The following is a 14722-nucleotide window of genomic DNA, read 5'->3' on the forward strand; positions in this document are numbered from 1 at the left end:
ATTTATCAGAAGCCTTAAGCACTTTTAATCAAAAACAAGCTTTATTCTACGAATTTAGTTAACATATTTATAAACACACACAGTAAGCATTTTTATCAATTGCAAACATAAATACCCAGCACAGCTACAGTAATCTATGTATCACCCTTAATAAAGTTCCCCCTTTAACTGTTCCAATTTAATAACAAGATCCCATAAACAAAGTTCCCCCTTTAACAGTTCCAATTTAATAACAAGATCCCATAAACCAGTACCCACTTTTCAAAGGTATGGCCCAGCACACAGCACTTGACCTGGTATGGATGCTCTTGTTTCCATTCCCAAATGAACAGGTTTGAATTCCTTCCAGAAAAGTTATTTCTTTTCAAGTTATCAGGTATTCTGGAAACAGCTTTTAAAATGCAGATAGAAAATAAGAACAAATAAAAGTATAGTACAGGAACAGGCCCTTTGGCCCTCCAAGCCTGTGCTGATCACGATGCCCTAACTATTGAAAAAAACCTTCTGCCCTTACTCGGTCCGCATCCTTCTATTTCCTCCCTATTCATGTATCCCTCCAGATGCCTCTTAAATGTTGCTAATGTGTTCTGCTTCCACCACATCCTCTGGTAGCGTGTTCCAGGCACTCACCACTCCCTGCGTGAAAAACGTACCCTGCACATCTCCCTTAAACCTTCCCCCTCTCACCTTGTACCTGTGTCCCCTTGTAATTGACACTTCTGCCCTTGGAAAAAGCCTCCGACTATCCACCCTGTCCATGCTTCTCATAATTTTGTAGATCTCTATCAGGCCTCCGCTCAGCCTCTTTCTTTCCAGCAAAAACAATCCGAGTTTATTCAACCTCTCCTTGTAGCCAACACTCCCGAGACAAGGCAACATTCCGGTGAACCACCTTTGCACTCTCTCCAAAGCTTCCACGCCCTTATGATAATGTGGTGACCAGAACTGTACCCAATGCTCCAAATGAGGCATGGGCAGAACAAAACCAGTTCAAACTCAAAAATGAAAATAAAACCTGAGAGCCACAAACACGCCGCAAAACAAAGCAAAAGTAAAACAATCCCAGAGCCACAGCCCAGCTCCACCCACACAATGACATCACTGAAGCCATGTGATAAGACAAAAACATTTCTTAAAAGAGACACTCCCATGGCACTTTCAACAGTGCTGCGCTCCCTCAGGACTGCACCATCAGCTTAACTTTTCTACTCAAATCTTCAGCGGGACTTGAACTCACAACATTCTGACTTAGTGATGGAACTGCTCCCAATGAGCCACAGCTGAACCGTGGGACCGTTTCCAATTGACAATTTATGTTGTGAAGAAGCACACTCAGGCAAAATAGTGAGCCTATTATTACCGGCGGTAAAAACTGGCTATCTTCTATCTTGTTGCTCAAGTGTGAGCTGTGGCAGAGCCTCAATCCATAGCCACAGGCCTTGCGCAATCCAAACTCAAGGGGATGGATAAACAAGAATGCCTCCAAATGGCACAATTGCCCTCTCGGCTAGAAGGAAAAGATCTCCCAGCATAAATTTGAAGAAGAGCCGGGGAATTCTCCCTGGAAACGTGGCCAGTATTTATCCCTCAAACCAACAGCGCTAAAACCAGAATATCTGGTCACCATCGCTTTGGTGCTTGTGGGAGCTTGCTGTGCACAAATTGGCTGCTGTGTTTCCTACATTACAGCAGTGACTACACTTCAAAAGGGACTTCATTGGCTACAACCCACTTTGGAACATTGCAAAGTCATAAAAAGCGCATGCGAGATGCAAGTCATTCTTTCTTTCATCTATAAAATGGAACAAGAGAATTATTTTGTTTCTTGATAGATGATTAAATGCTGTATTTGAGTTGAAAGGCAGGGCATTTAGACCATGAATGACTCAGCACTGCGGAGGTTCAACATTCATCACAAGATGGCTTTGATAATTACAGAAGAATGCATTACTCTACGTTTCCTCAGCTCTGGAACGCAATGACATGTTGATCATGCCAAAAGAACTGATCTCTCTGTTGGCCTTTTCAGCACGTTTCAGGTCAATGAAAGTATTTCAAGGTCAAAGAAACCAAAGACTGGACCAGTTATCAGTGTGTCATAAGTATTGAGATAAAACAAATAGGCCAAACACTACTGGGTAAAATGATTTGAAATACTTCCCCAGAGACCAGGACAGAATGAGACTGGCTCACCGTGCTGCCGGAGTTTTAGAGGTAGGGTAATGTTGAGCTTAGAGAACATTGCTGACTATTGATGCATTTCACAGAAATAAATAATGGAGCTTACACAGAGCAAAAGATTGATCAGACCATATTACATTTCTCACTCTGAGCAGAATTCAATACTGGACCTGGGTCAAAGAGAACATTGCGGTACATTTTGTGAGTTGATATTCTCACTGTCAACCATAGTTCCATTACCCTATGTTCTCCTCAAAAATGCTATCCCTCAAAAACATGAAATGGCCACAAAAGACCCAGTCCTCTTCTGCTTAACTGGGACCTGAAGAGGTTACTTTTTTAAAAATGATTTAAAGCGACCATTTGTTTTCTTTTCCAATTAAGGGGCCATTTAGCGTGGCCAATCCACCAACCTGCATATCTTTGGGTTGTGGGGTTGAGACCCACGCAGACACGGGGCGAGTGGGCAAACTCCACACGGACAGTGACCCGGGGCCGGGATCGAACCCGGGTCCTCGGAGCCGTGAGGCAGCAGTGCTAACCACTGCGCCACCGTGCCAGCCCCCCCCCCCAAAAAGAGGTTAGTTTGAGACAAACATTATGACAATGGAAAACCTGATCAGAAATGAGGGGGAAATAGTGGGGAACGTTAATTCAGCAGGAAGCCTGGGTCTCTTTCTAAATATGCAGACTCGACCCAAAACCTGGGCAAGCAGAGCCTGTTTGCACAGCAGGACGGCAGCACGGTAGCATGGTGGTTAGCGTAAATGCTTCACAGCTCCAGGGTCCCAGGTTCGATTCCCGGCTGGGTCACTGTCTGTGAGGAGTCTGCACGTCCTCCCCGTGTGTGCGTGGGTTTCCTCCGGGTGCTCCGGTTTCCTCCCACAGTCCAAAGATGTGCGGGCTAGGTGGATTGGCCAGGCTAAATTGCCCGTAGTGTCCTAAAGGTTAAGGGGGGGGGGTTGTTGGGTTACGGGTATAGGGTGGATATGTGGGTTTGAGTAGGGTGATCATTGCTCGGCACAACATCGAGGGCCGAAGGGCCTGTTCTGTGCTGTACTGTTCTAGGACAGGCCTGCCAGAAAGAGAACTAGGTAGGGAAGCTTGGAAAGGTAGGTTTATATTGCCTTGGGGACCCGGAGGAGCTGGACCCCTTACCCAGGGCAAACCACATCCTAACCCCACCCCCGCTGCTCCCCACCACTCTCACTGCCTCGTAAGCCTCCAGACAATTTACAACCATGGACTGTGGGTCCCAGGTTGTGGCCACTCACCGCCCTGGCCCACCAACCGGGCAGTGAATCTGGGGCTGGAGCAGAACTCTGATGGAAATTAGAGGGAAAGTGCCCAGTCATTAAGGTCAGCTTGCCCTCCATGTCCTCCGACTCCGAGCCCTCTGGGATCTCCAAAACTGTCCTAGCAGAACTCTGATGGAAATTAGAGGGAAAGTGCCCAGTCATTAAGGTCAGCCTGCCCTCCATGTCCTCCGACTCCGAGCCCTCTGGGATCTCCAAAGCTGTCCTCCTGCAAAAGGCTCCCCCTTTATAAATCGGGGCAATTATTTCAATGAACAGCCATTTTCCCCACTCATTCCAGTGCATCTCAATGCTTGGGAATCTAGAAACAGATGACCTAGCAGCTTGTGGGCGAAGATTTGGCTCGAAAGGATAACAGAAATTCTGGTGCTGTCCCGTTACCCCTAAAGACACCCTCCCAGCTCCAAGCCCAAAAGTATTGTTCTGCATACAGTTCAGACAGATCATTCCGTACATGCAAAGCAAATACACAGGGCAAACATAAAATACACACTGTAAATACAAAGACAAAGGCCCCAGGCGAAGAACACAGGAGTGTAGTACTACGCAGTAGAGAAGGTGTGTGAAGAGATCAGATCAGTTCATAAGAGCGTCGTTTAGCAGTCTGGTAACAGCGGGGAAGAAGCTGTTTTTGAATCTGTTTGTGCGTGTTCTCAGACTTCTGTATCTCCTGCCGGATGGAAGAAGTTGGAAGATTGAATAAGCCGAGTGGGAGAGGTCTTTGATTGTGCTGCCCGCTTGCCCAAGGCAGCAGGAGGTGTAGCCAGAGTCAGTGGATGGGAGGTAGGTTTGTGCGATGGACTGACTGTGTTCACAACTCTCTGTAGTTTCTTACGGTCTTGGGCCGAGCAGTTGCCATACTAGGCTGTGATGCAGCCAGATAAGATGCTCTCTCTGGTGCACCTGCAAACGTTGGTAAGAGTCAATGTGGACATGCCGAATTTCCTTAGTTTTCTGAGAAAATATAGGCGCTGTTGTGCTTTCTTGGTGGTAGCGTCGATGTGGGTGGACCAGGACAGATTGTTGGTGATGTGCGCACCTAGGAATTTGAGGCTGTCAACCATTCACCACCTCAGCCCCGTTAATGCAGGCAGGGTTGTGTACGATACTTTGCTTCCCGAAGTCAGTGACCAAGTCTTTGGTTTTGTTGACATTGAGGGAGAGATTGTTGTTGTTACATCATCCCACTAGGTTCTTTATCTCCCTCCTGTATTCTGACTCACCATTGTTCGAGATTCGACCCACTACGGTCGTGTCATCAGCAAACTTGTAGATGGAGTTGAAGCCAAATTCCGCCACACAGTTGTGTGTGTATAGGGAGTATATAAGGGGCTAAGTGCGCAGCCTTGCAGGGGCCCAGTATTGAGGACTATCCTGGAGGAGGTGTTGTTTTTTATCCTTACTGATCGTGGTCTATGGATCAGTAAGTCGAGGATTCAGTTGCATAGGGAGGAGCCAAGTCCTAGGTTTTGGAGCCTATGACATGAGCTTGGCTGGGATTATGGTGTTGAAAGCAGAGCAGAGCTGTAGTTAATAAATAGGAGTCTGTCCTTGATGTCGAAATGCTCCAGGATGAGCATAGGGCCAGGGAGATGGCGTCTGCTGTGGACCGGTTGTGGCGGTATGCGAATTGTAGTAGATCTAGGCATTCTGGGAGTATGGAATTGATGTGCCTCATGGCCAACCTCTCAAAGCACTTCATTACGATCGATGTCAAGGCCACCGGATGGTAGTCATTGAGGCACCGGTATGATGGTGGTCTTCTCGAAGCAGGTGGGAACCTCGGTACGGAGTAGGGAGAGGTTGAAGATGTTCAGTGATGGAGCCGGGGGTGACAGTCCTGTACCAACCAATCTTCAACAATCCACTATCCTGCTCAACATTGCCGGCTCTCCTGTGTGTTCAACTGCACAATCCCAGTTCGCTTATTTCACGTTGTTCCATTGTCTTTGATCGATGCTCATTGACGGTACAAGATCTAAATGCCTGCTCAAGGCCAAGGTGAGAACTTAAGTAGGCTGAAGGGGTTAGAATGATGTCCTCCTGCTCCACCATCGGTGCTGCCTCATCAATTCTGTAGATAGATTGATCCACCTGGGTTTGTAAATCTTGGGAATGTGCTGCATAAGTCAAGCCCACAGTACATTCCGAGCTGTCCCTCCACTTTGCCTGTGAGCCTGAATTCCATCTCATGTACATCCTTCATCTGTTGCGGCCATTCATAAATCAACAACAGGAAAGCAAGCTCAGTTACTTAGCTAACGTAACACCCCGTGGGAACACAGGTGAGAGGGTTGGCCTGGGTTCAATACGACTCGTGAGAAATTACAGACCCATTTGTAATGACATGTATATTGACTGGGATATAAAGAGCTAACAAGCTAATGATAGTACCACTGGAGGGAACCACAGATAGTCATATATATCATGTGACATGGGGATTCAGGGATTAGATGATGATTAGGAGTTAAGAGAGAGCTGGAGGAGGGCCAGGCATAGAGAGCAGTTGTATATTTGAGAGTTCTGTAAATTAGAGATAGCATAGCTTTATACAATAACTTCGACTTTCGGGATGTGAACGAATCTGAGTAGTGCTTAAAATTTATAGTTTAGTTCGGTAACAAATTCGTTAACAAAGCTTTGTGTTCTTTATTCAACACTACGCAGCCAAGTCATCCAGGTAAAGCAGAATAGAAAATACAACACCATTCAGATTAGGCAGGTTCTCGATTTGTAATCTGAATGAGATCGGGGCTTGAGAGATTGCTTCCATTGGCTCGGGAATCTAAAACACAGAGGGGGCGAAATTCTCCCAAAAATGACAGACTGGCCGGGAAAACCGGTGATAATCCCGCCAGTTGTTCCAATGCGATCTCCATTGCAATTCACCCACACTTAGTCATTTTTTGGGAACTGGGGAACTAAAGATGTCGGCAAGACTGGGACCTCAGAGATTGGGGTGCCATCTTTAAAGGGTGCCCAGATCTCAAGGTTAGGTTGAAGGTCCCTCACAACATTGCGACCCCCCCCCCCCCCCCGCCGCAGACATGGGCAACACCCCCAACCTTTGACCTTGGAGAGATAATATTCTCCCTCACCGGGCAACACGGTGGCGCAGTGGGTTAGCACAGCTGCCTCACGGCGCCGATGTCGCAGGTTCGATCCCGGCACTGGGTCACTGTCCGTGTGGAGTTTGCACATTCTCCCCGTGTTTGCGTGGGTTTCGCCCCCACAACCCAAAGATGTGCAGGGTAGGTGGATTGGCCATGCAAAATTGCCCCTTAATTGGAAAAAAATGAATTGGGTACTCTAAATTTATAAAAAAATATTCTCCCCCATCACTAAATGTTCATGATGCCTCTCCCTCCCCCATCCCACTAAGGCATGAGGGTGACCCAGCCCTACCAATCCCCCACCATGCGTCAGCATTGGGGCATTGAACCTCCCCAAATGAGCATAACCCTGTCATTAAGGACCCCCCCTTTCAGCAGCCCCCTCTTTCAGGCCCCCCCTAAGCGCCGGCTCCAGCCCCCCATTCATTTTTAATAAATTTAGAGTACCCAATTAATTTTTTCCAATTAAGGGGCAATTTAGCGTGGCCAATCCACTGACCCTGCACATCTTTGGGTTGTGGGGGGTGAAACCCACGCAGACACGGAGAGAATGTGCAAACTCCACACGGACAGTGACCCAGAGCCGGGATCGATCCTGAGACCTCGGCGCCGTGAGGCAGCAATGCTAACCCACTGCGCCACTGTGCTGCCCCCAGCTTTCCAGTCATGCCCTCCCTTCACCCCTCCATCCTTCTCAACCCCCATCATGACCCCTCCCCCATTCATGGCCATGGCCCCCTTCTGGCCCCTCCCCTTGCCCATTGGCACCTGGGAAGTGCCAAGCTGGCACCAGGGCGTGATCCAGATCGCGACCCGCTCAGCGCCCAGCGAGGACCTCATTTAGGAGCTATTCTCCAGGAATTGTGGAAGGTGCGCCAGGCGCAAAATGGGTGGAGAATCGCTCCCTGGGGTTACAGTCTTAGAATAAGGAACACTCATTTAGGACTGAGTTGAGAAGAAATTACTTCACTCAAAGGGTTGGGAATTTTTGTAACTCCCTACCTCAGAGGGTGTGGAAGATCCATCATTGAAAACGCCTAAGGCTGCGACAGATCTATCAGGGGACTAAGGATAGGGGGAGAGGGCGGGAAAATGGAGTTAAAGTCTGAGGTCAAACACGATCATATTGAATGGCTGGGCAGACTCCATGGGCCGTGTGGTGTATTCACAGCACAGTTGGTGTACCTACCACCACATGGACTGCAGTGGTTCGAGAAGCCAGCTATCCACCACCTTCTCAAGGGAAAAGACAGGAGGCTTAGAGGGGATTAGAGGAAAAACATTTTCACCCGGGGGTGATGGGAGTCTGGAATGCACTGCCTGGGAGGGTAGTAGTGGCGGAAAACCTCAAAACCTTTGAAAAGTACTTCGATGAGCACTTGAAATGTCAAAACACTCAAGGCTGTGGGCCAAGTGCTGGGAAGTGAGGTTGGTGTCGATTTGTTTTTTTTGTCAGTGCAGGCTTGATGGGCTGAAGGGCCTCTTCTGCACTGTATGATTCCATGCATTAGGGATGGGCCATAAACACTGGCCTAACCATTGGCAGCCACATGGCGTAAATTAATTTTTAAAAAGGAGATTTGACACACATGCAGAAAGCTAACGTTATGATTAAGAACCTTCCAAATCAAACCTCTGAGAAATGGAAAGTAAAGGATGTGCTTAAGAGTGCCTTTCTGATCTCAAGCCACTCAGAAGTGATTTACAGCCACTGGCAGTTTTGATGTGTAGCCACTCGTCTAATATAGAAAGCGCGACAGCTTAGCTTCACACAGCATGTGCCCATAAACAGCTACACGATCCTGGCTAGGCACCCTATCCGTTTTTCATGATGCTGGTTCAGGGATTGATGAGGAAAAGTGGAAATTAATATGTGATGTTAGTTTTTAAGGGATATTTGAAGAGGCCAATGCTTGGAGCTGTCCCCTCTCATAACCCAACCAGCCATGCGGAGTAAACTCTATTTACACGGGTAAAGTTATAGCATCGGAGCGGGAGCAGCTCTGCCGACAATTCTGGTCAATATTTCAGTGGTGAGTATTTTAAAATCCTCACAAGAAACAGAAACTGGCTAAGTAAAGAGAGAAAAAGCTGCTGAACCCTATGGCTAATTTGTTTCTATCTTCCGTGTTCACGTATTTCTTTAAACACTCACAGGAGCTCAATGCAGGAAACATTCACGTCTGCTTCTGGGGATCAATTCTTTGAGGCATGATAACGATGCTTCATATTACAATGTAAAAATAGAAAGTTCTGGAAACGCCATTGTGTAGTGAGCAAGGTTGAAATTTTCAGTATGGTGTTTCCTTGGTGAAGTGTCTTTTACAAAAGACCAGTCTGTTCTCTTTTCAGAGACTGACTGACCTGCCATGCATCACCAGATTTTCAGTTGTTCTTATGCCCCGTTTTTAGTATCGATGGTTTTTCTTTTTATTTATTTGTCCAGACTGGTCTATGTGCAACTTCTAGAAGGTTCCGAGGCACTTGCTATACCCTTGGCTCAGTAACTGAGCAGACATAAAGAGATGAATGAATTTTTGCATCGTAAGCTGGCCAACTCTCAGACCCCAATAACCTCATAGCTGCAGTGTCTCAGCTACCAGGATCAGATCATATTTCCATCAAGAATGTTTTCAGGGTAAGCTTAGCTGCCCATTGAGGAATGAAAGAGTTCACGGCACAATACACAATGTTCTTGATTAGTTCATGCTGCAGGAGTCTTGCTATCCATTCCGAACACAAAATCTTGCAATGCCAACCTGGGGCAACCTGCTCTCAACTTGTGCAACTTCTGAACTCCTCGGTGTTCGGAATTGGATACAGGTGCCCCAAGGTTCTTTTGCAAGCGTGTGACTTTCATCCTGCCAGTCAGAACTGGTCGGAAATCAGGGGCTGGATTCTCCGTTTTTGTCCCACGCCGTCCTGAAAACTGTGGCCTTTTACTCCAGGAAAACTGGCATCAAAAGGCTACAGATTCACCCCCTTGCAGGGGGCTAGCAGGCAGCCGTTGATACGCCCACGCATTTCTGGGTCAGAGGCTGCGCATGCGCATGGCGGTGGCCTCCAGCAGCCGCACCGTGCTCCATGGCGGACTCAGCCTGCGGACCTGGACCGCCGAAATAGTGCCCCGCATCGGCCGCTCGCCCGACCTGGACCGCCGAAATAGTGCCCCACATCGGCCGCTCGCCCGACCTGGACCTCCCGCACGCATAGCCCCCAATCCCGAATGAGGACACCCCCTGCCCTCCGATTGACACTCCCCCGACTGTGGCGGCCCTGGGCTGATCCAAAGCCGCCTCGTGAGTTTCCCGAACGGCAGGACCAGATCAGAACCAAGCCGTCGGGAATTCGGCCGGTCGGCGACGGGGAATAGCGGGATGGGCACAGGCAATGGACTGAGGAAGTGAATACTCGGAGCGGCGTACTCCCTGAATCCGTCACTTTTCAGGGGGCGGAGAATAGCGGAACCGGCACTGGTCCCACTTTCATGCGGGAATACGGATTCTCCGCCCTGTCGCCGAACGTGATTTTGGCGTCGGGGTGCGGAGAATCCAGCCCCAGGTGTCACAGCTTACCCCACAGCGCAGCCCAATTCCCAGTGCTAACGGAGTTTAACCCTATCTACTCATCATGGGAATGGTACCAGGGATGAGAAACTGCCGTTACATGGATTCCCTGGAGAAGTTGGGATTGTTTTCTTTGGGGAAGAGAAGGTTCAGACGGGGTGTTCAAATATCATGATGGGGGGGCAGCACGGTGGCACAGTGGTTAGCATTGCTGCCTACGGCGCTGAGGACCCAGGTTCAAATCCCAGCCCTGGATCACTGTCCGTGTGGTGTTTGCACATTCTCCCCGTGTCTGCGTGGGTTTCACCCCCACAACGCAAAAGATGTGCAGGTCAGGTGGATTGGCCATGCTACATTGCCCCTTAATTGGAAAAAATAATTGGGTAGTCTGAATTCATTAAAAAATATATCATGATGGGTGTGGACAGAGTAGATCGGGAGAAACGGATCCCATTGCTGGAAGGATTGAGAACACAAAGGGCAGAGATTTAAGGTAATTGGCAAAGGAAGCAATGGCGACGTGAGGAAAAACATTTTTCCACATAGCGTGTGGTTAGGATCTGGAATGCGGTGCCCGAGAGTGTGGTGGAGGCAGTCGCACACGAGACAGTCCAGAGGAAATTAGATTATAATCTGAAAAGGAAGAGTGCGCAGGGCTACAGGGGAAAGTCAGTAGGTAGGTGAATCGCTCTTGCAGAGGGCCAGCACAGAAACAATGGGTTTAATGGCCTCCTCCTGAGCTGTACCTATTCAATGCTCCCCCATGTGGTGCAGCACCTTCGCCCAAAGGGTGTCCTGCTCTTATATCTCTTCAGCGTGAGTCTATTCAGTGTTACCCCAGTGTGAAAACATTTTGTATGATCAATACTCTAGCCAGCTGTGTTCCAGTGAGTGTTTCTCTAGCCCCCTAGTCAGAAGTTCACACTACATAGCACAAAATCGAGGTTGGCATTCCAGTGCAGTACTGAGGGAGTGCTACACTCGCTTTTAGATGAGGCATATACACCAAGATCCCATCTGCCCAATTGTAGCCATAAAAGATGGCATTGCATTGAAAAGGAGGCACCTTTGTCCTTGGGGTGTTGGCTATTTGTCACTCCGTGGCTATGCACAAATTGGCTGCCACATTCCACATTCCCTACGATTCAAAGTATTTAATTGGCTGGAACATACTTTAGGACATCCGGAGATAAAAAGAAAATACTAAAAAATACTTGATCTGTTTGTGGAAACAGAAACAGTTAACGCTCCAAGTCCAATACGATTCTTTGTTGAAGCTGCCGGACCTGCTGAGTATTTTCACTGCTCCCGTTTTTATTACGGATCCCCAGCATCCATGATATTTTACTTTTATTTTGGATGTCCTGAGGTTGTGAACAATGGGAGCAGGATTGAAATTTCTTTCTTTGGAAGCAGAAGTGTATGAAGAGTGGTTAGTGTGCTGGATTTCTGAATTTTCTAAACCTGTAAACACTTTGACAGAGAATCTCAGAAAAATGCAGTGCAGAAGAGGCCCTTCGGCCCATCGAGTCTGCACTGACGCATGGAAAACGCCTGGCCTACCTAATCCCATTTTCCAGCCCACAACCAAGTGCTGAACAACTGGACCAAAATACATTGCGGGTTCTTCCAGACTCCCTTAACTGCAGTGGGAATCCCAGGGGAACCAATGGTGGTGATCGTTTGTTGGTCCATCCATGGGAGTTTCACTCATCTCCAGCCAATTGACACTGGGAGAGATGAGGGTGGAATATCAGGGAGAATTTAGTGAATCTTTTCTTGTTTGGGAAGGCTTGACTGCACCTCCTCACTTTTCGCAAATGTGTTTTACAGATAGGGATGTGTTCATGCACGTTACGAGAATCCTGCATTTGTAAACAAATGAAGAAAATAAAGTTAACCAAAGATTTTCAGGTAGATATTCCTCCTTCATTGGAATTTCTAGTTGTGAAGAACAGTCAGCTCACCTGGATGGAATCCTACTACCAAACTAGGCCGAGAAGCTCGACCTGACTCCACCATTGTCTCCCAGTACATGTGGTACAGCCCCTTCCAGCCACTCAGGTACACCCGACGCCTGCCAGCGTAAGATTCCAAGGGAGGTCGGAGACTTGGCCCTTCCACCACCTCAGGCCCAATCATAACAACCTCAATCCCTTCATTTCCTGGGAACATCCGAGCAAGTTCATCGTAGTCTGTGGGTCTGGCATTAAGGGTCTCAGTGTGAGAGGCGCCAACGACATGAATGGTGATGGGCCTTTCCAATGGGTCAATGCTAAAGCGGTGCAGGGCTAATCCAATAGTAACTGGCCTTGCCTGAAAGTCAGTGGTCACTCGTCTGATGGATTCCAAAAGTTCCTCATCTTCAGGCTGCGGTTTCCCTGCATTTTCCCACAATAGCTTCATGTACTTACAGTTGAGAATTGCATTTAGTTTGGTGTCGAGTTCCTCTTGCATCAAGAACCAAACATCCCAGCCCTTCACCTCAGACACTGCTTTTGTCCAGTTCCCACTCGGAAAAGGAATGTCACCTGGACAGTAAATGACATGGAACAAAATTTAAATCGCACAGCTTAAAATTGAAAGACCTCAACAACTAGCAGATTACACTCGGTTTTGACAAATATTGATTGAGGAGCTGGGCATTTTTAATGAACCAACAGTTCTAATTTTAATTAGGAGGGTGAATGATTGAGGCCACTTTTTCAAAAGATAAATGATTTACTCTCCCAGACCCACATATCAATCTCCCCCCAATAACGCGGCCTATCAACTTGATCCCCTTCCAAGCTGAGGTCCCGCCAGCTGAGAGCAGGTGATTCTAGGCCTTTGTCAGTCCTGTCATGCCCAACTTCTGGAACTGCGTTTATCTATTTAAAAAGGGCACTGATGAACTGTTAAGATGGCTGCCGGGGGGGGGGGGGGGGGGGGGGGGTCAGTTGACCTTTGCAACATCAACACAGACAATCGAGCTTCCAGTAAGTTCTAAATTGAATTATAATGGGTGGGGGTCTCCACCTTGAATGGACATGCCTAAACAGCACCCCTTGGTGGAATTCACACCTGCCATTGTCGAAGTTCACCTCAAAAAAAAAGAAAGTAAATAGAGTCCCAGACTTTGTGAGTCCAGGTTTGCAATGCAACAAAGAAAACCTGACAAAACCAGTTATCCCCCACGCTGCGTGAAAGACCACCATTTAACTTCTATCGAATATCAATGCCTGTTGACTATGTGATCAAAACTGGTTCTCTGATCCTGAAAACCACCTTCTGTTGTACATCAATGGCTGTTGGTCATGTGATTGAAACTGGTTTCTGATACTGAAATCATTTTATCCCAGAACTCAGATCAGACCTGAGGCAGTCGGCAGAATAAGAAACAGCTGCAGAGAAAACCTGTGCCACGTTTGCCTTTCAAGAACCAAGAGGCTTAAACGTCTTTTAAAAGCCTCCCGCCTGATTCAGAGTCTAGTTCACCTGTAAAGAAATTGGACCTTCTGATATAACAGCCATGTGTGCCTAATATAGGACCTGATGAACAGTCTTCTCTTAAAGGGAACCTTGCAGTTGGTCCAGATATCTGGGGCGGGATTTTCTAATCCCACGGCAGAGTGTCCACGCCATCGTAAACGTTGTCGCGTTTACGAAGGTGTACAGGCCGACCCCATGACTAATTCTTGCCCTACAGAGGACCAGCACGGCACTGGAGCGGTTCATGCTGCTCCAGCTGCTGATCCCGGCGTGAACTGGGCGCCGCGGAATCTGCGCTTGCGCAGTGGCTTCCTTCAACGTGCCGGCCCTGGCGCAACATGGTGCAGGACAACAGGGGCCGGCGCGTAGGACAGGAGGCCCCCAGCCAGAGAGGCCGGCCTGCCGATGGGTGGGCCCCGATCGCGGGCCAGACCACCCTGGAGGACCCTCCCCCGGGGCCGGCCACCCTTGCCCGATACCCCCCCCCCCCACAGGCCGCCCCCGACCCTTCCACGCTGAGGTCCCACCGGCTGAGAGCAGGTGTCGACGGCGGCAGCGGGTCTCAGCGTTTCACGACGGCCGCTCGGCCCATCCCGGGCCAAGAATTGGCGGGTCGGCCGTGTAGAGCAGCCCGTGACGAGCGGGGAATCGCATGCCGGCATCGGGGCGCGATTCGCCCCGGTCGTGGGGATTCTCCGGCCAGGCCCCGGGCTGAGAGAATCCCGCCCAGGGTCCCAGTTATCGGAACTTATCTAAAATACAATTCCAGGGCGGAAAAGCTTTGTTATTCACTGGGCTCCCAGGGGCTGGGGACGAGAGCCAAAGAGCAGCACCCAACCCAACTTGAAAATAGAAGTCCGTGATCAGTGGAAACAAATTAGTTGTTGGCTATCCGTTTGGCCTAATACTTTTTAGAAGTGCACTATCTTCTTTAATTGTCATTTTCTTCAGTGTGTGGTGTGTGAATGAAGTAGCGTTTGGACCTCTCGGGGTGAATGCCTGAATAAACCCATGAAATTCTGCTGCTGGGACTTTTAAATTGAGCACACGCTAGCTGGGTTTAGAAACACACACG

General features: G+C 48.6%; 1 protein-coding gene across 1 annotated transcript in view; it reads right to left on the minus strand.

Moving 5' to 3' along the window:
• The window catches only part of LOC119979014 (putative protein MSS51 homolog, mitochondrial), a 56989-nt gene that overhangs the window by 24584 nt on the left and 17683 nt on the right, over positions 1 to 14722 (minus strand). Inside the window, exon 5 of the mRNA XM_038820986.1 lies at positions 12144 to 12707. Within this exon, the coding sequence (XP_038676914.1) occupies positions 12144 to 12707 (564 nt within the window). The remainder of the gene's footprint in view (positions 1 to 12143; positions 12708 to 14722) is intronic.

Source organism: Scyliorhinus canicula, chromosome 15, assembly GCF_902713615.1.
Source record: "Scyliorhinus canicula chromosome 15, sScyCan1.1, whole genome shotgun sequence".
Classification (NCBI taxonomy): Eukaryota; Metazoa; Chordata; class Chondrichthyes; order Carcharhiniformes; family Scyliorhinidae; genus Scyliorhinus; species Scyliorhinus canicula.